The sequence below is a fragment of the Mobula hypostoma genome, chromosome 2 (assembly GCF_963921235.1).
Source record: "Mobula hypostoma chromosome 2, sMobHyp1.1, whole genome shotgun sequence".
Lineage (NCBI taxonomy): Eukaryota > Metazoa > Chordata > Chondrichthyes > Myliobatiformes > Myliobatidae > Mobula > Mobula hypostoma.
Window position 1 is genome coordinate 225,724,748 of NC_086098.1, and position 18,649 is coordinate 225,743,396.

The following is an 18,649-nucleotide window of genomic DNA, read 5'->3' on the forward strand; positions in this document are numbered from 1 at the left end:
GCTGAATCCCAATGTACACAGCTATTAAATCAGTCTGCAGCATTTGTAAGGGAACCAACATGAGGGATAAGCCAACTTGAACTTAACCTCACCAAATTACTGCCTACAACCATATTGTTAAGTGCAATTGCTGCACAGTCCATATGGAGACATTTTGAGAAGACCATCACAACATCATGGCCAAGCATATCCCCCACTCTACTGAACCCATCAAGCCTGTGGACTAACTGTGCTTAAGAAAGAATGAAGAAAGCACAGCGGCAAGTACATCTCTACAACGAAGGGCCAGCCGGGTGAGATAGCTGCTAAGGGAGAACATCTCTGTCTAATAAGTGATCTCACATGCAACAGCTCATTTGAGGCTCTATAGTCCTGTCACATCCAGTCATAAATGGATGGTCATATGTTCAATGTGAGGAGAAGGTTTCTTCCAAGGTCAACCCCTCCTCAGTGACCTTCAGCTCAGCATGTAAGCACTGGAGACAAGGTTGAAGGGGCCAACAGTGCCAGGTGAATGATCCGACCAGACTTCCTCCTAAAGTCCCATCCATCACAGGACCCTGTCTGCAGCCAATGTAATTTGCTCTGTATGTTACCAAGGAACATCTGAGCACTGGATGTAGCAAAGGCTAAAGAAGTAGAAAATGTTCCAGATTAGAAATGTGGATTTGCACAATGGAACCAGCTGTAGTACTCCAGTACAGAAATTACACAGGCATCTCTGTCTCTGGAGCATTTGGACATTAAAGACATCTGCGTTAGACTCTTGTTTATTGACTCTTGCTTCACTTTCAATAGTATGATTCCAAGAAAATTCATCACCAAACTCCAAGACCTGGAACCCAACACTTCTCTCTGCAAATGGATCCTCAACTTCTTGACTAATAGACTGCAGTCAGTAAGGATGAGCAGCAGCACCTCAGCCACATTTATTCTCAACAACAGTACTTTACTATGTTGTGTGCTCAGCTCTCACTCTGCTCCCTGCTCACACACACACAACTAGGTAGTCAGATTCTGCACTAAATCCATCTACTAGATGACACCATAGTGGACCATATCTCAAATAACGATGAATTGGAGTACAGGAAAGGGCTAGAAACCTTAACAGCACAGTGTCATAAAAACAACATCTCTCTCAGTGTCAGCAAAGCAAAAGAGCTGAAGTCATGAAGCTGGCTGTGGTTTTTTGGAGTTGAATTCATCCCAGTCCCAGGACATCACTGCAGGATTTCCAAAGAACAGGGTCCTCAGCCTAATCACTTTCCACTGCTTCTTCAATGATCTTACTTCCACCATGAAGTCCATTTCTTCCTGGTCCCTCAATTATACAGGACCACAGCCGAAGCAAGAATTTAAGGTCTAACCTGCAAAATGTTCTTACACGTCTAAAGGAACTTCAGCTCCTAACTTCACTGTGGCTAATCTCACTTAGTTCTGTTCCGGCCAGCTCGCACAAGCATACACACAATTGGTGATCTCTTTAAATAGCTCAGGTTCCAGGCTTCTCCCTGCTCCTCGGATCAGCTCACTTTCCGTGGTCCCCCAGGGTCCTAATTCCAGTTGATGTCATTTAAGCATCTTCAGATGTTTGGTGCCACCCTGTGCACTGCAGTTGCTATGGCATCCTGACTAGTAAGGAACAGCAATTCAGAATCATTCAGCAAAGAAGGACATGTGATAGAGGATTGAATTCCAAGGTTCTGGGCTAATGTGTAATTTTCACAGCTTCACACTATAGAAAATCAGAGGCAAAATTCTCATTTATCAATACATAAAAGTTTCCCTCAGGAATGTTTTGTCTGGTGGTTGTTTACCAGTGAGTTAAGGACACTGACCACCAGTAACTAGCTAAACACAGTGCAAATGGGTAAAAATCTTTTTAATTGACTGGATCTGATCTGGGGTGATATAGTGAACAGGCATCTAATGCAGTCAACTTTCCAGAGCATTCAGTAAACTGGAGCAGAGCTAGGGTTTGTAGGATGTTTGTAGCTAGGGTTTGTAGGGTTTGTAGGATGCTCATGCCAAATTCTGTGATCTCTGATCAGAGGATTGGGTATGTTTACGATCGAGCCTGATCCCTAGCCAACTGAGTTGACCCTGAGGCTTTGGCGCGGAACCATAGTAGTGATAAAGGTCGGAAACTGCTGGCGTTGACCAAATTCGCACTCACTGACCCCACCGCTGTAGACACTTACATTGAACTTACAACAGCTTCCAGCCCTCACCGTCGTAGAGTGACCTTCAGTCTGACAGAGGACGTCAGAGTGGACAGCAGAATTCGACTTCTATTGGAAGCTGAAGCTTTGCAAGAAAGAAGGGAGAGTAGCGATTCCAAAGAGGGAGGGTACATTGCTGGAGCAAGTGCTTCCCAAAGACGGCGTGAAGAAGATGAGGAGAATAGAACAAAGGGTGTGGACTGGGTTGTGCAATGGAGGGACAGGTCAGAGATGGAACGATGCAAGGACAGGTACAAGATTCTGCAGATGCAGAAAATCTTGGGCAACGCACACAAAATGCTGGAGAAATTCAGCAGGTCAGGCAGCATCCATAAGGGAATATAGACATGGAGGCAACGAGAGAACCTGAAAATGGATAAAGATATTCCTGTTACAGCTACTAGATTGCAGACTGCAGGAACAACAGAATTTGCAATGGAAATTACTTTAGGCTGCAGATTAGCTGGGTTAGCTGAACATCGTGTCCCCATTGGGCAGAGAGAACTGTGCAGAAGGAATCCCCGAGATCATTGCTCCAGTTAAGGAAGATGTGGATTAAAGATCTCAGCACCAGAGGAAGAGCAGAAAGGAGTCGTCTCGGGGGGGGGGGGGGGAATGTGGGAAATGGTGTCAATGGACTGAGTTACAGTGAAAAACTTTGTTTTGCATACCATCTATACAGATAATTTCACATCAGTACATCGAGATGGTACAAGGAGAAAGCAATAACAGAATGCAGAATAAAGTGTTATACGAGGGGTGATTGATAAATTCGTGGCCTACAGTAGAAGGAGTCAATTTTAGAAAACCTAGCACATTTATTTTTCAACATAGTCCCCTCCTACATTTACACACTTAGTCCAGCGGTCGTGGAGGAGATCCCTCCACAGCAGGGGTGATTGATAAGTTCGTGGCCTGAGGTGGAAGGAGATGAGTTATTAACTTCGAACCTTTTGCATAGTCACTCACTGAGTTGAACTGCACGTGCATGCAACGAGAGCTGTATAACTCATCTCCTTCTAACTGAACTTATCAACCACCCCTCGTAGTTACAGAGAAAGTGCAGTGCAGGCAGACTAGAGGGTGCAAGGCCATAACAAGGTAGATTGTGAGGTCAGTGCAAGAGTTCAGTTCAATAGCCTGTCCTTCAGCCTCGTGGTACATGCTTTCAGCCTTTGAACCTGCTCTTCAACGCGACGGGGGAGAAAAGAGAAATTCTGGGGTGGGAAGGACCTTTGATGATGCTGCCTGCTTTCCAAGGCAGTGAGAAGTATAGATAGGGTCCAGGAAGAGAAGGCTAATTTCTGTGAGGTGTCCAGAGCAGTTGTCATACCAAGCTGCTATGCATCCAGATAGGATGCTTCCTATGGTGCGTTTATAAAAATTGGCAAAGGTCAGTGGAGACATGCTGGATTTCCGTAGCCTCCTGAGGAAGTAGAGGCACCTTGCTTGCCATTGTTTATGCTTGATTGAACAAAGGCAAATTAGAAATATTTACATATTTATAATTAGAAATATTTTTTTAAGAACTTACAGCTCTGAACCATCTCCACCTCAGCACCATTGATATATACAGAGTGTGTGCACCTCCCCACCTCCGAGAGTCAATGAACAATCTTGCTAAACATGAGATTAAATAGACCTATGCAGGACCAATGCTTCAGATGATGTGATGCAGATGATAACAAATCTTGTTGGGGGAAATGGGAGGCCAAGTCTCTGGATGCCTTCAAAAAAGAGATGGATAGAGCTCTTAAAGATAGTGGAATCAAAGGTTATGGGGATAAGGCAGGAACTGGATACTGATTGTGGATGATCAGCCATGATCACAGTGAATGGCGGTGCTGGCTCGAAGGGCCGAATGGCCTACTCCTGCACCTATTGTCTATTGTCTATTGACATAAATGCCATAAGCTACAATAGAGCCTCTGGGAGTGTTGAATAGGAGAGGCCTTCATGCAGGCAAGGACCATTTCCAGTGGATGTGGCTGTAAGCATCGAGGGGAGACAGGGAGAGTGCCTGACAGTGATCTGTTCACTCTCCAACCCTACCAGCGCGCATGCAGCAACAGAGGCTATCAGCATTTGGATCGATACTTGAACAGTGAATTGTTTGAAAGGCCAAGGGTCAACAACAACAGCATGAATGACCAAAAATCTGCTGGAGGAACTTGGCAGGTCAAGCGGCATCTGTGGGGTGGGTTGGGAAGAATTGTTGACATTTTGTGTTGAACCCCTACATCTGGACTCAGGAAAATGGTTCCAGGTTCCAGCATCTGTCGTCTCTTGTGTGGAAGAAAAACAACAGGGTATTGTTTTCAAAGGATCAGCAACAAGCAGAAATATGTGGAGGCAGATACACTGGTGAAGTTTGAGAGACTGCTAGACAGGTATATGGAGGAATTTAAGCTGAAGGGTTATATGGGAGGTAGGGTTTAAGGGTCGACACAATATTGTGGGCCGAAGGGCCTGTACTGTGCTGTACTGCTCTATGTTCTATTAAACCTAGGTTGCTGAGCGAGGGAAGGTTAATCTGGCCCCAATAAATACATGTGAGTTAAACCTAGCCCAGTTAAACATGGGTCTTGGTTGATGAGCTGGGCCTCTGAACTTCCCTCTGCAACTGGATACTCGACTTCCTCATCAGCAGACCTCAGTCAGTGAGGTTTAAGAACAACATCTGCTCCCTGCTGACTACTGACACAGGTGAGCCTCAAGGGCACGCTTGGGCCCCTGCTCTATTCTCGTACGCACGTGACTGTGTGATTAAGCTTGGCCCCCTGCTCTATTCTCATACGCACGTGACTGTGTGATTAAGCTTGGCCCCCTGCTCTATTCTCGTACGCACGTGACTGTGTGATTAAGCTTGGCCCCCTGCTCTATTCTCGTACGCACGTGACTGTGTGATTAAGCTTGGCCCCCTGCTCTATTCTCATACGCACGTGACTGTGTGATTAAGCACAGCTCCAATGCCTTTTTCAAGTTCTAGGAAGGGAAGAGATCAATGGTGTATTACCTCCGATTACAAGGGAAAGTGCTGTGGCTGGCGGGAATAGAAGTGGACCCGGGAGTCACAAGGGGAGCAGACCCTGCAGAATGATGAAAGGGAGGGAGAGGGGAAGATGTGACTGGTGGAGTCTATTTGAAGGTGATGAAAATTGCAGGGAATTATCTGGTGAATGGGAAGACTGGTGGGTGCAAGGTGACAGCAAGGAGAATTCTACTCTTCTGTCCTGAAGGAGAGGGTGTGATTCCTCAACTTTATTTTTCAAGGGAAAAGAGGCCCAGGTTGCTCATCTGCTTTGGACCATCCTTTTAAATCTTCTCTGAACCCTTCCTATTGCCTGAACATCTACTTCATATCCCAGTGACCTGAAACGCACACAAGAGGTGTTGTGTGACCAGGTTTGCCAGAGGTTTAGTACAACTTCTCTCCTTTTCCATTCCATTCTTTCAGAAATAAACCTTGGCCTTGCTGACCTGTAGTCAGCAATGCGTTTACATTTCAATATCTCTTTGTTCACCAATCCCACCTTAATCTCCAATAAATGACTTCTTGTTTCCATTCAAAATGTTGTTCCTTGTGTCTATTGGTTGTATTCAATTGCTCTGACTTGTCCATCAGAATCCACTCCCCCTGCTCTAACATCCACAGTCCTACCCCAACCCAGCCACAGACTAACCCCAATCCTCAGCCAACACTTCAGCGTCTGTCCTGTGCACCCAAATCTCTAACACCTCACAATCTGTGACGGGCCTCTTTTCCTCCACTGATTCTGTGCTGTTGCAGCTAAAGGTGGGGATATCTTTTTGTTGGATCTGGGGATGGTATTGTCCAGAACATTCTTCGGAAGACAAGAATGAGGCACAAAATGTTGTGCTTATCAGATGTTCGAAAAAAGAATTAACAGAAACCAACTCACTCTACTTTAGTGAAAAAGAACAAAGAAAGAGCCAAAGAAAGGAAGACAACGAGTCACATCTAGTGGTTGTCTTTCTATTGAAACCAAGCTCAAACAAATTGATACTGTAAGAAAATTCTTTTCCTAAGAACAGCCAATGAGATGGTTTGATATATGCTGGCTTGTCACAGGTTTAGAAAGAAACTACAAAAAATAAAATCAGCTAGACTACAAATTATTAAAATTCACTGTAAATTTTACAGATAAATGAGTAATTATAGTCATATAAACAAGCATAAAGAAGGCTAAACTACATGGAAAATGACAATTTAGACCCTAATCCAACATTTGAGGTGATTGCGTCTTTAATGTTTGTTGTATGTGAGACTTTGGTCTCAGATGCAATAGAATATTTGGCAGGTGAGACAGGCCATACTGACCTTATGTAAATAATAATTAAGAGCAGCCCAAATTAAAATGTCAGAACACTTCAGTATTAAATTAACCCAAGCATCCTCAGAGTAGTTCAGTGGATATTGTCAAAAGTATTTGATAACAAAAGCAAATGTGGATTTCCACCTATATATATTAATGCTTAAACCACATTATACAATTTGGGCTGTATGAAACTTGACAAGGCTTTTTATTATAAAATAAAAACAAATCAGAGTATTTAAAAACTTTATTTATTTATTCGTAAGCAAAAAATGTTCTTCGATGTCGTTCAGGCAGTCTTTTCTGCAGTTTGGGTAACCCTCACCCTCTCACCCTTCTCTCCCCTCACCCAATGTGACTCTATACCGAAATATGCTTTCTGTTCTTCATTCAGTCCAAAACAAGGCTGCGCTAACCCTGGTTTCTTAAAGTAACTCTCTAAAATGGCTGCCCCTTGAACACGTATGTACTCTGGCCAAAGACACACGCCTGCAAAAACCACAAACCGTGGCCTGAACTCTGAATCTCCCCTTAGATAACAAAGAGTCATTGAGGCCAGTTGCCTCCACTGGCTGTCAGTGAGTTCAGTGCAGGTCAGAAATAAAATCACAGGAAGGGTCTGCTCCTTTCTTCAAAGTTGGAATCCCTCTAACTAGATCGCCCATCAGGAGAAATTTTATATCTTTATATTTATAAACATGGTTATTGTTCTATTCTTATCAACTGGCCTTCGTTACAAGTGATTTATTCTCAGTTCTAACTGCAGCAGCTGATTGGCTATTTCGCTAGGAAGGTCATCGTTGACCTGTTCTTCAAAATATTTTCTGATCTCTTTTATCTCCCCTCCCCAGAACTCCCTGTCGATACGAAACAGCTCATCCATGTTCACGTTAGCCAGGCCATCGAGGTTCAGAGCTCCATCCTTGGGAATGAAGCCCAATGGAGAGAACTTGGCGCAGTCCTCCCCCTCAATCCTCCGGAACACCCACTCCAGGACTCGCGAGTTCTCACCGAAGCCCGGCCACAGGTAGTTGTTGTGCTCGTCCTTGCGGAACCAGTTGACGTGGAAGATCTTGGGAAGCCTTGAGCAGGGCCTGTGCTCCATGCTGAGCCAGTGGGACAAGTACTTGCCAAAGTTGTACCCGAAGAAAGGCCTCATGGCAAACGGATCGTGCATGATGACTTTACCTGGTGAAGAACGAGAGAGGAGTGGTAAAGAACTGGTGAAGAATGAGAGAGGAGTGGTAAAGAACTGGTGCCCAGGGAAGCATGGGGGTCACTGTATCATGCGTCTTCAGTGTGCAAACAAACTCCTTCACACCACAACTTTCGTGCTGGACTCAAATGTAAAGGTACAGCTTACTGGTTTATATTGAGCAAAGACAATGCCTGTTGGAATGGGTAGTGCTGTGGTAAACATACTGGGCACAATCCTGAGCCATGGAACTGGAAGCAAATATTCAATTTGCTCCAAGGCGCGTGTGGAATTAACATTCAAAAGTAAAATGTTATGCTCTGCAATATTGACAGATTCTCAGAGAAACCCATCTGGGACATGCATAAAGACATGTGAAGTAGTAGGAGCAGGCCATTCAGCCCATCAAAGTTGCTACCCTGGTCAAGACAAATATGGATGATTATTTTGTTTATATAAAGGGAGAGTGTGGAACAGGTCCCTCCAGCCCAACGAGCTGCACCGTCCAGTGGCCCACCTATTTAACCCTTGCCTACTACAGGTCAATTTACAATGACCAATTAACCTACTGACTGGTGCTTCTATGGGCTGCAGGATGACACTGGGGCAGCCGGAGGAAACCCATGTAGTATAAACTCTTTACAGATGCACCAGAATTAAACTCTGAACTCTGATACCGTGAGCTGTAATAGCATCGCGCCAACCGCTACGCAGTATGGTGTATTCACAATCTCGTTGCCATATTCCTGTCTCTGTCCATCTCCTAGTCTGCAAATCTGGCTATTTCCTTTAATATGGTCAGTGACTTAGTGTCTAACCCTGTGAATTCCACTGGTCCCTCTCCCTCTGAGAGTGTAGTAACTACACTTCACCTCAGTCCTAAATGTCTTGCCCCCATACGCTGAGATTGTGACCCCTTGCTCTAGACTTCCAGCCAGAGGAAACATCCTCTCTGCATCCAGTCTGTCAGTCTTTATCAGAATTTTGTCTGTTTCCTCACACTCTTCCAAATCCCTGGTGAAGATTTAGAGATACAGTGTGGAACAGGCCCTTCCAGCCCAGCGAACTCCACCGCCCAGCAGCCTACCGATTTAATGCTCGGCGATCACAGGACAATTTACCCTGACCAATTAACCTACCAACCGGTACGTCTTTGGACTGTGGGAGAAAGCTGGAGCACCTGAAGGAAACCTACGTGGTCACGGGGAGAATGTACAAACTCCTGACAGGTCCGAACTCCAGCCCATGAGCTGTAGCAGTGTTGTACGAGCTACTCTGCTACCATGACACCTTCTTAACTCAAGAGAGAATCCTGTGATCCCAGGAATCAGTCTGGTGAGATTCCGTGCAATCCAGAATACAGTAAGTATTGTCCTTCTTTAAGGACAGAGTCCAAAGCTGCACACAGTATTCCCATGCGTGAGGCTACTCAAGGACTTTTGTTGCTGTAATGAGACATTGTCCCTCCTGTACTCAAACCCTCTTACAACAAAGGCCAACAGACCACTTTCCTCCTCAACTACACCTATCAATTACTGCACAAGGACCCCGAGATCCCTTTCGACACTTCCCAAATTATTATCATTTGAATGATTTTACTTTCTGGTTTCCCTGTTAAAGAGAATAACTTTACATTCCTCCACCTTACCACTGCATCTGCCATATATTGCCCATGCTATAAAATATAGAACATAAGCACAGTACAGGCCCTTCAGCCCACAATGTGGTGCTGGCCTTTTAATCAATCTAACCCTTCCCTCCTATAACCCTTCATTTTTCTATGTGCTTATCTAAAAGTTTCTAAAATGCCCCTAACGTATCAGCCTTTACCACCAACCATAGCAGGATGTTCCATGCACCCACCATGCTTTGTGTAAAGAATTTATTCTCTGACACTCCCCCCCATTCCTCCCCCAATCACCTTAAAACAATGTCTCCTTGTATTAGTCATTAATGACCTGGGAAAAGTCTCTGGCTGAACGCCTTGTCTGTGGCTCTTACCATCTTGTACACCTCTATCAAGTCACCACTCATCCTCCTTTCACCCAAAGAGAAAAGCCTTTGTTCTCCCAACCTGTCCTCATAAGACGAGCCCTCTAGTCTGGACAGCATTCTGTTAAAACTCATCTGCACTCTCTCTAAAGCTTCCACATCTTTTCCATAATGAGAGTAATTTAAATTGCCTTGAAGCCTCCTGCATCCTCCTCTCAGCTCTAACTGTTCCACCATTTGTGCCATTCACAAACTGGTATTTGTTTCCTTTATCTGTGACTTTCATATATTGCGGATACACACGGATCCCTGGTGGTACCTTGACTGCCTGTCCTCCTGTAAAGCACCATTTGTTCCTACTTTCTTCTTCCTGTCAGTCAACCAGTTTTCATTCATGCCAGTTTATTATCCCAGCCCCATGTTCCTCACTTTCCCATGCATATTTCTTAGGTAGGACGTCAAGGGCCTTCTGAAAACCCAGATGCATTGCATCCCCTCGGTGCATCACTCACAGCACTCCCTGCCCCAGTTCCTCCCTCATACCTTTGTGCTCGGCTGCAGCTGTAGCCTCGGATCTCATGGCTGCTCCAACGAACACTCCGTGCTGCCAGTTGAACGCTTCGTACACCAGAGGGACCCCTGCAACAGAACAGGACAGGAGGGTTTTGATGGTGACAGCTGACCCACAATGTGAAGTATGTTTGTACTTTGCTATCCCTCCTACGCTGTCCCCAGCCAAGGCTCATCTGAATTGGGATTGTGATCGTACGGCGGTGGGATGGGTGATCTGCAACGTCCTGATGTAGACCAGGAAACTCCTTTGACCTTCATTCATTCTGAAAAATTTTGGTTGTGAACTTAGTCCATTCCTATCACGTTTATATAATTAATCATATCAATGTACCCAGATACAGTGAAAAGCTTGCCTTGCACAATGTTCATACAGATCAGACAGCACAGTGCATTGAGGTAGAATAAAGTAAAACAATAACAATACAGAATAAAGTGTAACAGCTACGGAGAAGGTGCAAGATCATGATGAGGTAGACTGGGAGGTTAAGAGTCCATTCCATTGTACAAGAAGCCATTCAAGAGTCCTATACAGCAGGGTAGAAGCTGGCTTTGAGTTGGGTGGTACATGCTTCCAGGCTTTTGTAACCCTCTCCACAAGATGCTCTGTAATTTGATGGAAAATAATGTGAGATCTATAATAACTTCCCAAATACTGCCTCAAGGTGCATCACAGATAACAGAGGCAGAACTTAGCTTGGACATCGTCTCAAATCTAGATGACAACACTTTGTCAGATCTACACTAGAACTGAACACACACTGTTTCTCGGAGGAGAGTCCAACCTCGTGAAACAGAAAGGGATAGAGGCTAGGACCGATGGACAGGTTACCATTAAACATTTCCCTCTGAGCCAGAGACACCATTTCAAGTTGCATAGCCAGGTTCAAACTTGGACCATCTGACTTACAAAGACTCCATTGAGAAAATGGAGTGATGGAGCTCTCTGAGCTGTGGCTCCTATTCGAAGCCAGAAATCTACAGAGTATGTTTCTAATGCTTATTAGTACTGCTTTATAGAATAGATCTTTGTACCATTCGGCCTTCGCCCTCCGAAGAGAATTGCTTCAATGGGAACGCCTTCGGGAGACTCCCAATTCGGATCTATGATCGGACACTGCCTGGCGGGAGCACAGAACCTGGAGTTGGGGTGTGAACACGGTTCTCCGTCTTGCTCGGTCCACCTTTTGTTCTTCCACGATGTCACTGTGACATTGGGGGGCAGAGTTTCATTGATGCCTTCCCAGTAAACACCACCATCACTGGTCTCTGCCACATTGGTGAAGATGGTGTTCTTACAAATGGTCTTCATGGCGTTTGGGTTTGTATCCATCGAAGTCCCAGGGGCGACACCAAAGAAGCCATTTTCTGGGTTGATTGCCCTCAGGATTCCTGTAGGAAGGAGCAAGGAGGCCAGGTTATTAACAGACCCGCCATGTTCACATCACGCACAATGGTCAGAATAAATTGAAAGGATGAGGCAGTAAGTCTGATTTGACATTGGCTTCACAGGAGAAGCCAGAGGGATAGACGGTTTCCTCTCTGACTGGAGCTTTGCGGATAGTGGTGTGCACCAGGGATTGGTACTGAGCCCATTCCTGTCGTTGTCGATATCAACAATCTGGACGATAATGCGGTGAACTGCATCAGCAAGTTTGTGGATGACACCAAGACTGGGGGCATGGTGGGCAGCGAGGAAGGCTACCAAAGTGTGCATCAGCTGCAGCAGCTGAAATAAAGGGGCTGAAAAATGCCGACAGAATTTAATGCAAATATGAGGTGTTGCACTTTGGCAGGACAAACCAGGGTAGGATTTTCACTGTGAATAACAGAGTACTGAGGAAACCAGTAGACATATGATCAGAGCAGTCTTAATACAGATCCATAATTCCGTGAAAGTGGTGTCACAGGTAGATAGGGTCATAAAGAAAGTTTTTGGCACATTGGCCTTTATAAATCAAAGTGCTGAGTATGGGAGTTGGCGAGTTGTACTGCAGTTGTCAGTGAGGCCTAATTTGGAGTATTGTGTGTGGTTTTGGTCACATACCTATAGGAAAGATATGAATAAGATTCAAAGAGTACAGAGGTAATATGCAAATATGTTGCCAGGATGATGTCGTGAGTTACAGAAAAAGGTTGGGATTTTATTCCCTAGAGTGTAGGATGAGAATGAGGAAAGATTTCATAAAGGTATAGAAAATATGAAGGGTAAATGCAAGCAGGCTTTTTCTATGGAGGTTGGGTGAGACTAGAACTAGAGGTCATAGGTTAAGGGTGAACGGTCGAATTTGCTGGTGGTTTGATGTTTATTTTTCAGAAGCTTTTTGTACGACGCATGGCTCCGGGGTTGTACACCTAATGGGTTCTTTTTTTTTCTCACTTTTCTGCTTAGTAAGTTTTTTTTGTTATCACAAACAATTTTTTCAACCTTTAAGATAATGTCTTTTTTGAGACATTGTAAGTGTTGTTACTTCAATGTACTCATGATATTTTTTCTGTATAATATAACAATAAAAAGAGTACAGAGGGAATATAACAATAAAAAGATTTGAAAAGAAAGAAAGAAAGGTCGAATATTTAAGGGGAACTTTTTCCACTCAGAGGGCGATGTGAGTGTGAAATCAGCTTCCAGCAGAAGCGGTGGACGCATGTTTGATTTCAACACTTAAAAAAAGAGAAATGGGAGGAACATGAAGGGCTATAGTCCACATGTGGGTCGAAGAGACCAGGCAGGATAACAGTTCAGTATGGACTAATGGGCCAAAGGTCCTCTTTTAGCGTGGCCGTACTCTATCACACTATGGCTTCTAGAAATTTACAAGGATGCAACTTGGTCTAGTGAGTCTGAGTAATACGGATGTAACTGGATCTTTATTCCCTGGAGTGCAGTGAATGCTGAGGGGTAACTTCGTAGAAACTATGGATAAGGTGGAAACCACAGACTTTTCCCCAGGGAATGGAGGGTCTAAAACTAGAAGGCACTACTAGTAGGCAAGAAGGGAGAAGTTTAATAGAGACCTGAGAGGTAACTTCTTTTTACAGAAAGTACATGGAATGAACTGCCAGAAGCTGCCTTTCAGAGGGTACCATTGCAATATTCCACAAGGAAGGAAGGGGTTTGTAGTCCGAATGTGGGCAACTGGGACTGACAGGGAGCATGCTGTGGTCAGCATCAACCAGATAGGCTGAAGGGCCTGTTTCCATGCTGTATTATTCTGCGACTCTCTGACTCTAAAACTTCCCCTTACAATTATTTTGTTTCATCTGCCTTCAGCTACAGAGATGTGTCAAAGTGAACAAACCTTGCTCATCAAATTTCATCCAAGCAATGTCATCTCCCACACACTCCACTTTCCAGCCAGGCAATGTTGGGCTCATCATGGCCATGTTGGTCTTGCCACAAGCGCTGGGGAAAGCTGCAGCAATGTACTTCTTCTGACCTTTGGGGTTGGTTACTCCCAAAATCTGCGGAGGGAGGAGAGAGGCTGGTGAGAAACTGACGGCAGAAATATATTCCTGAGAATCTTCAGCTGCTGAATGACCGTTCACCAAGGGCAGCTCCATCTCCTTACCAGCATGTGCTCAGCCAGCCAGCCCTCATCCCTGGCAATCCTCGAGGCAATACGCAGAGCAAAGCACTTCTTCCCCAGCAGGGAGTTCCCACCATAGCCACTTCCAAATGAGATGATTTCCTTGCGCTGAGGGATGTGGGCAACCAGGGTCAGCTCAGGATTACAGGGCCAGTTACTGACCAGAGGCTCTACACACAAGAGGCAGATTGTCACCAGAAGATCAATACATAATCAGACCCCATCCCCCCAGACACTTAGACAGCAACAACCCTTTCTTTCAAACAGTAGGATGCACACTCACTCTTCAGTGGTAGAGGACACCCCACTGAATGGAGACACTTCACAAACTGGCCACTGCCCAGGGACTCCAGCACAGCCGATCCCATACGAGTCATAATCCTCATGCTGACCACAACGTACGGCGAGTCTGTGAGCTGGACGCCAATCTTGGACAGAGGTGACCCCACAGGTCCCATGCTGAATGGGATCAGGTACATTGTACGCCCTGAAGAATGAAAGCAATAAAGTCAGTCTTAGACACTGCTGGGGTAGAAAGTCACTGATGGACAAATCCTTATTACTGAAATATTAATTCAGATTTAGTCACTGCACATATCTACTCTGCAAAATACAGTAGGATTCCTGTGGTTTGTACAATCTACACGGTAAAATTCAGCAGGTTCTACACTGCAAAATACGGAAGGGCTTTCTAATTTGTAGAATGTACATTGTGAAATACGGTAGGGTTTCTGATCTGTACAATTGAAATTGTGAGATACAGTAGGGTCTCTGATTTGTACAATTGAAATTGTGGAATATGATAAGGTCTTTGATTTGCACCTTCTACTCTGTGAGCATCAATAGGGCTATTTGATTTGTACAAGCAGTGCTGTTAGGAAATTTGTTTGTAATATCTGCGTTTGTAAGCTGACCTTGTCACTGCAGAGTTAGGTGTAGGGTTGACACAGATCAGAAACCATGTTAGTATCCTGAGTGGTGAGGGATGCGGCCAACAGACATGTAACTGAGACTTGGACAGATCCACATGGAAGGTTCAATAACTCTGGCATAATTATTGCATTGTGAATGAGCACAACTCACATCAATGTACAGGGGTGGAAGGTTGAATTAATGCCTTTACCTTTCATACACTCTGGGAATCGTGCATTGAAGGCCTTCTCAAACTCCTTCTCTGACAGCCATCGCCCGAGCTGGCTCACTCCGTTCTTTGCTATGGGAACGGTTTGCCTCTGCTCGGGGGTCACAATCACCGTTCTACTCTCCACACGAGCAACGTCCTTGGGATCTGTGCGAGCCAGCCAGCTGGAGGTGATGAAAGGTGGTGAGAATGAGCAGCAGTGACTCATCGTTAAGGTCAGGCAGTCCTCACAGTTACAGCCTCACTGTAATCTGTAATCATTCAGAACCAAGGGCACCGTTCTGCCACCAATACTCTAAATGCACAAGCCAGATCTGTAAGGTGGGAGTTTTGTGTTGAGTATAATGCACTTGTGTGGGGTGAAGCACCAAGGGGATGGGGCAGTGAACTCTATGCATTGTGTTTTCTAACTAATATGGTTGTGCCTGTTGGTATGTGGTGTCCCTGAAAGAGGCCTGGATCCACGTTCTGCCTCAAACTGTAATGATCAGCCATGCTGATATTTGCCACTTGCTTTGCATCAATGAGTGTTCCTCTCTGTCACTTTGCAAACTAGAAATTCTCCCTCTGTGCAAAATGTTGCAACAAGTGGATCACTGCACATTTGCCATAAAGAGTGTGATGATATTATAGGTATGTGCAGTTAATTCGGTGCCCTAGCAACCTCAATCAAGTCCTGCCAACACTGTCGAGGTAGTGGAAATAATATGCTCACAAAGCATAATTCGTTTATTTCTATTATAGGTCAAGCAACAATTCCTCAAATTTTCACTTCGTTAACCTCTTACAGTTCTTCACTACTGTACAAATAATTATTTCTTGCTGTCCTCGGAGTGAGAATTCTTGCTCTGTGTTGGGTGTTGCAGGAACTGGAACGCTGCTCGTTCACCATCAGATAAAGATGCAGGACAAGGCCATTCGACCCCTCCTTCTTGCTTTCCCATTCAACTGGCTGATCTTCCACTTCCTGCACTGATCTCACCTTCCTCATTTCCCCTCAGATCCAGAACTCTATCAAACTTGGTTTGGAATTTACTCGGTGACTGGGCCTCCACTGCCGTCTCAGGCAGAGCACTGCAAAGATTCACAACACTCTCGTGAAGACATTCCAGTCTGATTGCCTTACTTTGGAACTACGACCCTAGTTACAGAATCCGCAGCCGGGGAATCACCATCAGGCTCGTTAAGAATTTTGCATGGATTATTATTAGTGCAAGGAAAACTAATACAAGAGAGCATGCATTTAAGGTGAGGGGGTAAATTTCAAAGGTGTCACGCTTGCTCAGGATAGGCACCTCTCAGTCTTCACTCAACTAGGAGACACCTGCCACTCGTTTCCAACTTGTCACCTGCAGCCTATTTAAACCCAGCTCTCATCCACAGTCCTTGTTCACTCACTGATCCAGCCAGCCTCAACCAGTTGCTCCTAGCCTTTAGTTATCTTGTTGCCTGTGAGCTTTGTATCTGATCTCCCTTGTTTTGTGGCCCCTCATGGCTTGTTATTTTAAAGCTGATTATTAAATTTATCATGCAACGCTAAATCATCTCAGCTGCTCTGCTTTGGGTCAAACCTCCTCTACGTTTCCTTACACCATCCCACTGTTATTAGTCTCCTTTGTAGGATAAGATGGACTCTTGAGGTCATAATATACCTCGTTATGATATACCACTTTATCATTTACCTGCACCACAGAGTTTTGGTAACGTATTCACTTTATTCTGTATTGTCATTGTTTTACCTTGTTCTACCCAAATGCACTGTGTAATGATGTGATGTGTATCAACAATATATCAGACAAGCTTGGCACTGAACCTTGGGGCTTGTGACAATAGTAAACCAATTCCAATATCAATACCAGTCACTGTGTGCTGGCAGTGAAGGGGGTGAATGTTTAGGGTGATGGATGGGGTAGCAACTTTGTGGACTGGTTTGATATCAGAATGATCAGAAATGTGTATTGGGAACAATGAGCAGGAATGAGAGCTGAAAATGAGACAAGTGATTTTGTCCAGATTAAGAGGGGAGTTAGATAGTTTTGTGTTCTCTCGTCTGACCCATTCAAATTTTATAGCAAGAAGATTCTAAGGGAGATTAGCAGTATACCAGGCATGATAATTGGTAGATAAATTTAAACAACCTACGATATGAAAGAGAAGCTCTAAGAAGGTACCTATTGAACGTTTGAGCAAGATGCTAAGGAACATCATTTCTGTGAGTTGGAAACTCAGAGTGTTGTGGAGCTACATTCATTCCAAACCAACGTATGGAAGCAAATGCTGGACGGTATCAAAGCAAAATGAAGGAAGACTCAAAGCTGTAGGAATGTGGTTTTTGAGAAGAATGATGAAGATATCGTGGAAGGACAGAGTAACAAATGGGGAAGTGTTGCGAAAAGCTTGAATAAGAAGAGAGCTGATATCATCAATCAGGAAACAGCAGCTAGAATTTCTGGGACAGGTACTGAGGAAAGAGAAGCATGAACATTGTGCAGTGATGGGAAAAACTGATGGAAGAAAAGTTGCCGTCGGCAGCGTATGACAGTTATGAGCTACATCAAGGGAGGGACAGGCAAAAAAAGTTTTGAAGAGCTTATTAGAACTTTTCAGATTAAAGACAGATGTATCGCCCACGTCACATAATGATGTGGATAGTGGTGGTTTGATCTCATTCATGGTGTGCTGGTTGACTTTGCCGGGAGCTGTACTCATCCCGATAGCCACAGGATGCACACTCCATCACCACCCCAACTTGTAGATGGTGGAAGGGTTATGGGTAGACAGGTTAAAGGTTACAGGCCAGACAATACACTGCCTCCTTGCTCTTGTGGCCATGGTATATGTTGTGATTGTTAATGGTGAGGGATTCAGAAATTTAAATGCTGCTGCCGTTCTGTGGGTGAAGTGAAACTTAAAGTTGTGTATCCAAATGCACTGCAGAAAGGGAAGCTACCCACCAGTTCTGGTACTTGTGTAGGCGTTTGATCATTCCCTGCTCCTCCATCAGGGACAGAAGCTGCCTGTTCTCTTTCTCGCTTCCATCGCAGATGTGGATGCTGGCTGGCTGACACAGCTTCGCACTCTCTTCCACGAAGTGTCTCACTGCTGGAGTCAAGCGGTTCAGATCACCTCGAACCACATTCAGGGCAGGTAAGGGCTGAGACTGGAGCTGCAGGGTCAACTCTTCGTCAAGGAACAGATCATCGAGAATCTGCAAGCAACAATTAAATCACAGCTGAGAGCTTAGTTTTTGTAGCTGGGTAGCTCATTGGAAGTGAAATGCTCATTAAGTAGGGAAGCCTGCTTTTACTGGCACAGGGTTAATTTAACCTTGGGCGTTTATTTTTAAAACTCTCAGTGGTCTGGAGCCAGAGTACATCTCAAATCCTGCTCGAACTGTCGGGTCTTCTGCTGGTCTCTTAAACTTAAACCATCTCCCTCAAAAGAAAATTGGCATGTCAGCTTTTTTAATATATGCTCACAAACTGTGGAACTCAATCCCTAAAGTTATAAGAGATGCGAGACCCAGCTGACACTTTTAAATGCCAGCTCAAAACCTATTTATTTAACCTTGCTTTTAACTAACATCTTTTTGACTTTTATTT

At 44.6% G+C, this 18,649-nt stretch overlaps 1 protein-coding gene across 1 annotated transcript in view; it reads right to left on the reverse strand.

Moving 5' to 3' along the window:
- Nucleotides 1–6,854: 6,854 nt before the first annotated feature.
- LOC134357906 (phosphoenolpyruvate carboxykinase, cytosolic [GTP]-like) overlaps nt 6,855–18,649 on the reverse strand; it is a 54,354-nt gene continuing 42,559 nt past the window's right edge. The window contains exons 2-9 of the mRNA XM_063069673.1: nt 18,002–18,255; nt 15,030–15,211; nt 14,190–14,393; nt 13,889–14,076; nt 13,619–13,781; nt 11,352–11,708; nt 10,290–10,385; nt 6,855–7,747 (exon numbers count right to left, since the gene is read on the reverse strand). Of these exons, the coding sequence (XP_062925743.1) occupies nt 7,293–7,747; nt 10,290–10,385; nt 11,352–11,708; nt 13,619–13,781; nt 13,889–14,076; nt 14,190–14,393; nt 15,030–15,211; nt 18,002–18,255 (1,899 nt within the window). The 3' untranslated portion in view covers nt 6,855–7,292. The remainder of the gene's footprint in view (nt 7,748–10,289; nt 10,386–11,351; nt 11,709–13,618; nt 13,782–13,888; nt 14,077–14,189; nt 14,394–15,029; nt 15,212–18,001; nt 18,256–18,649) is intronic.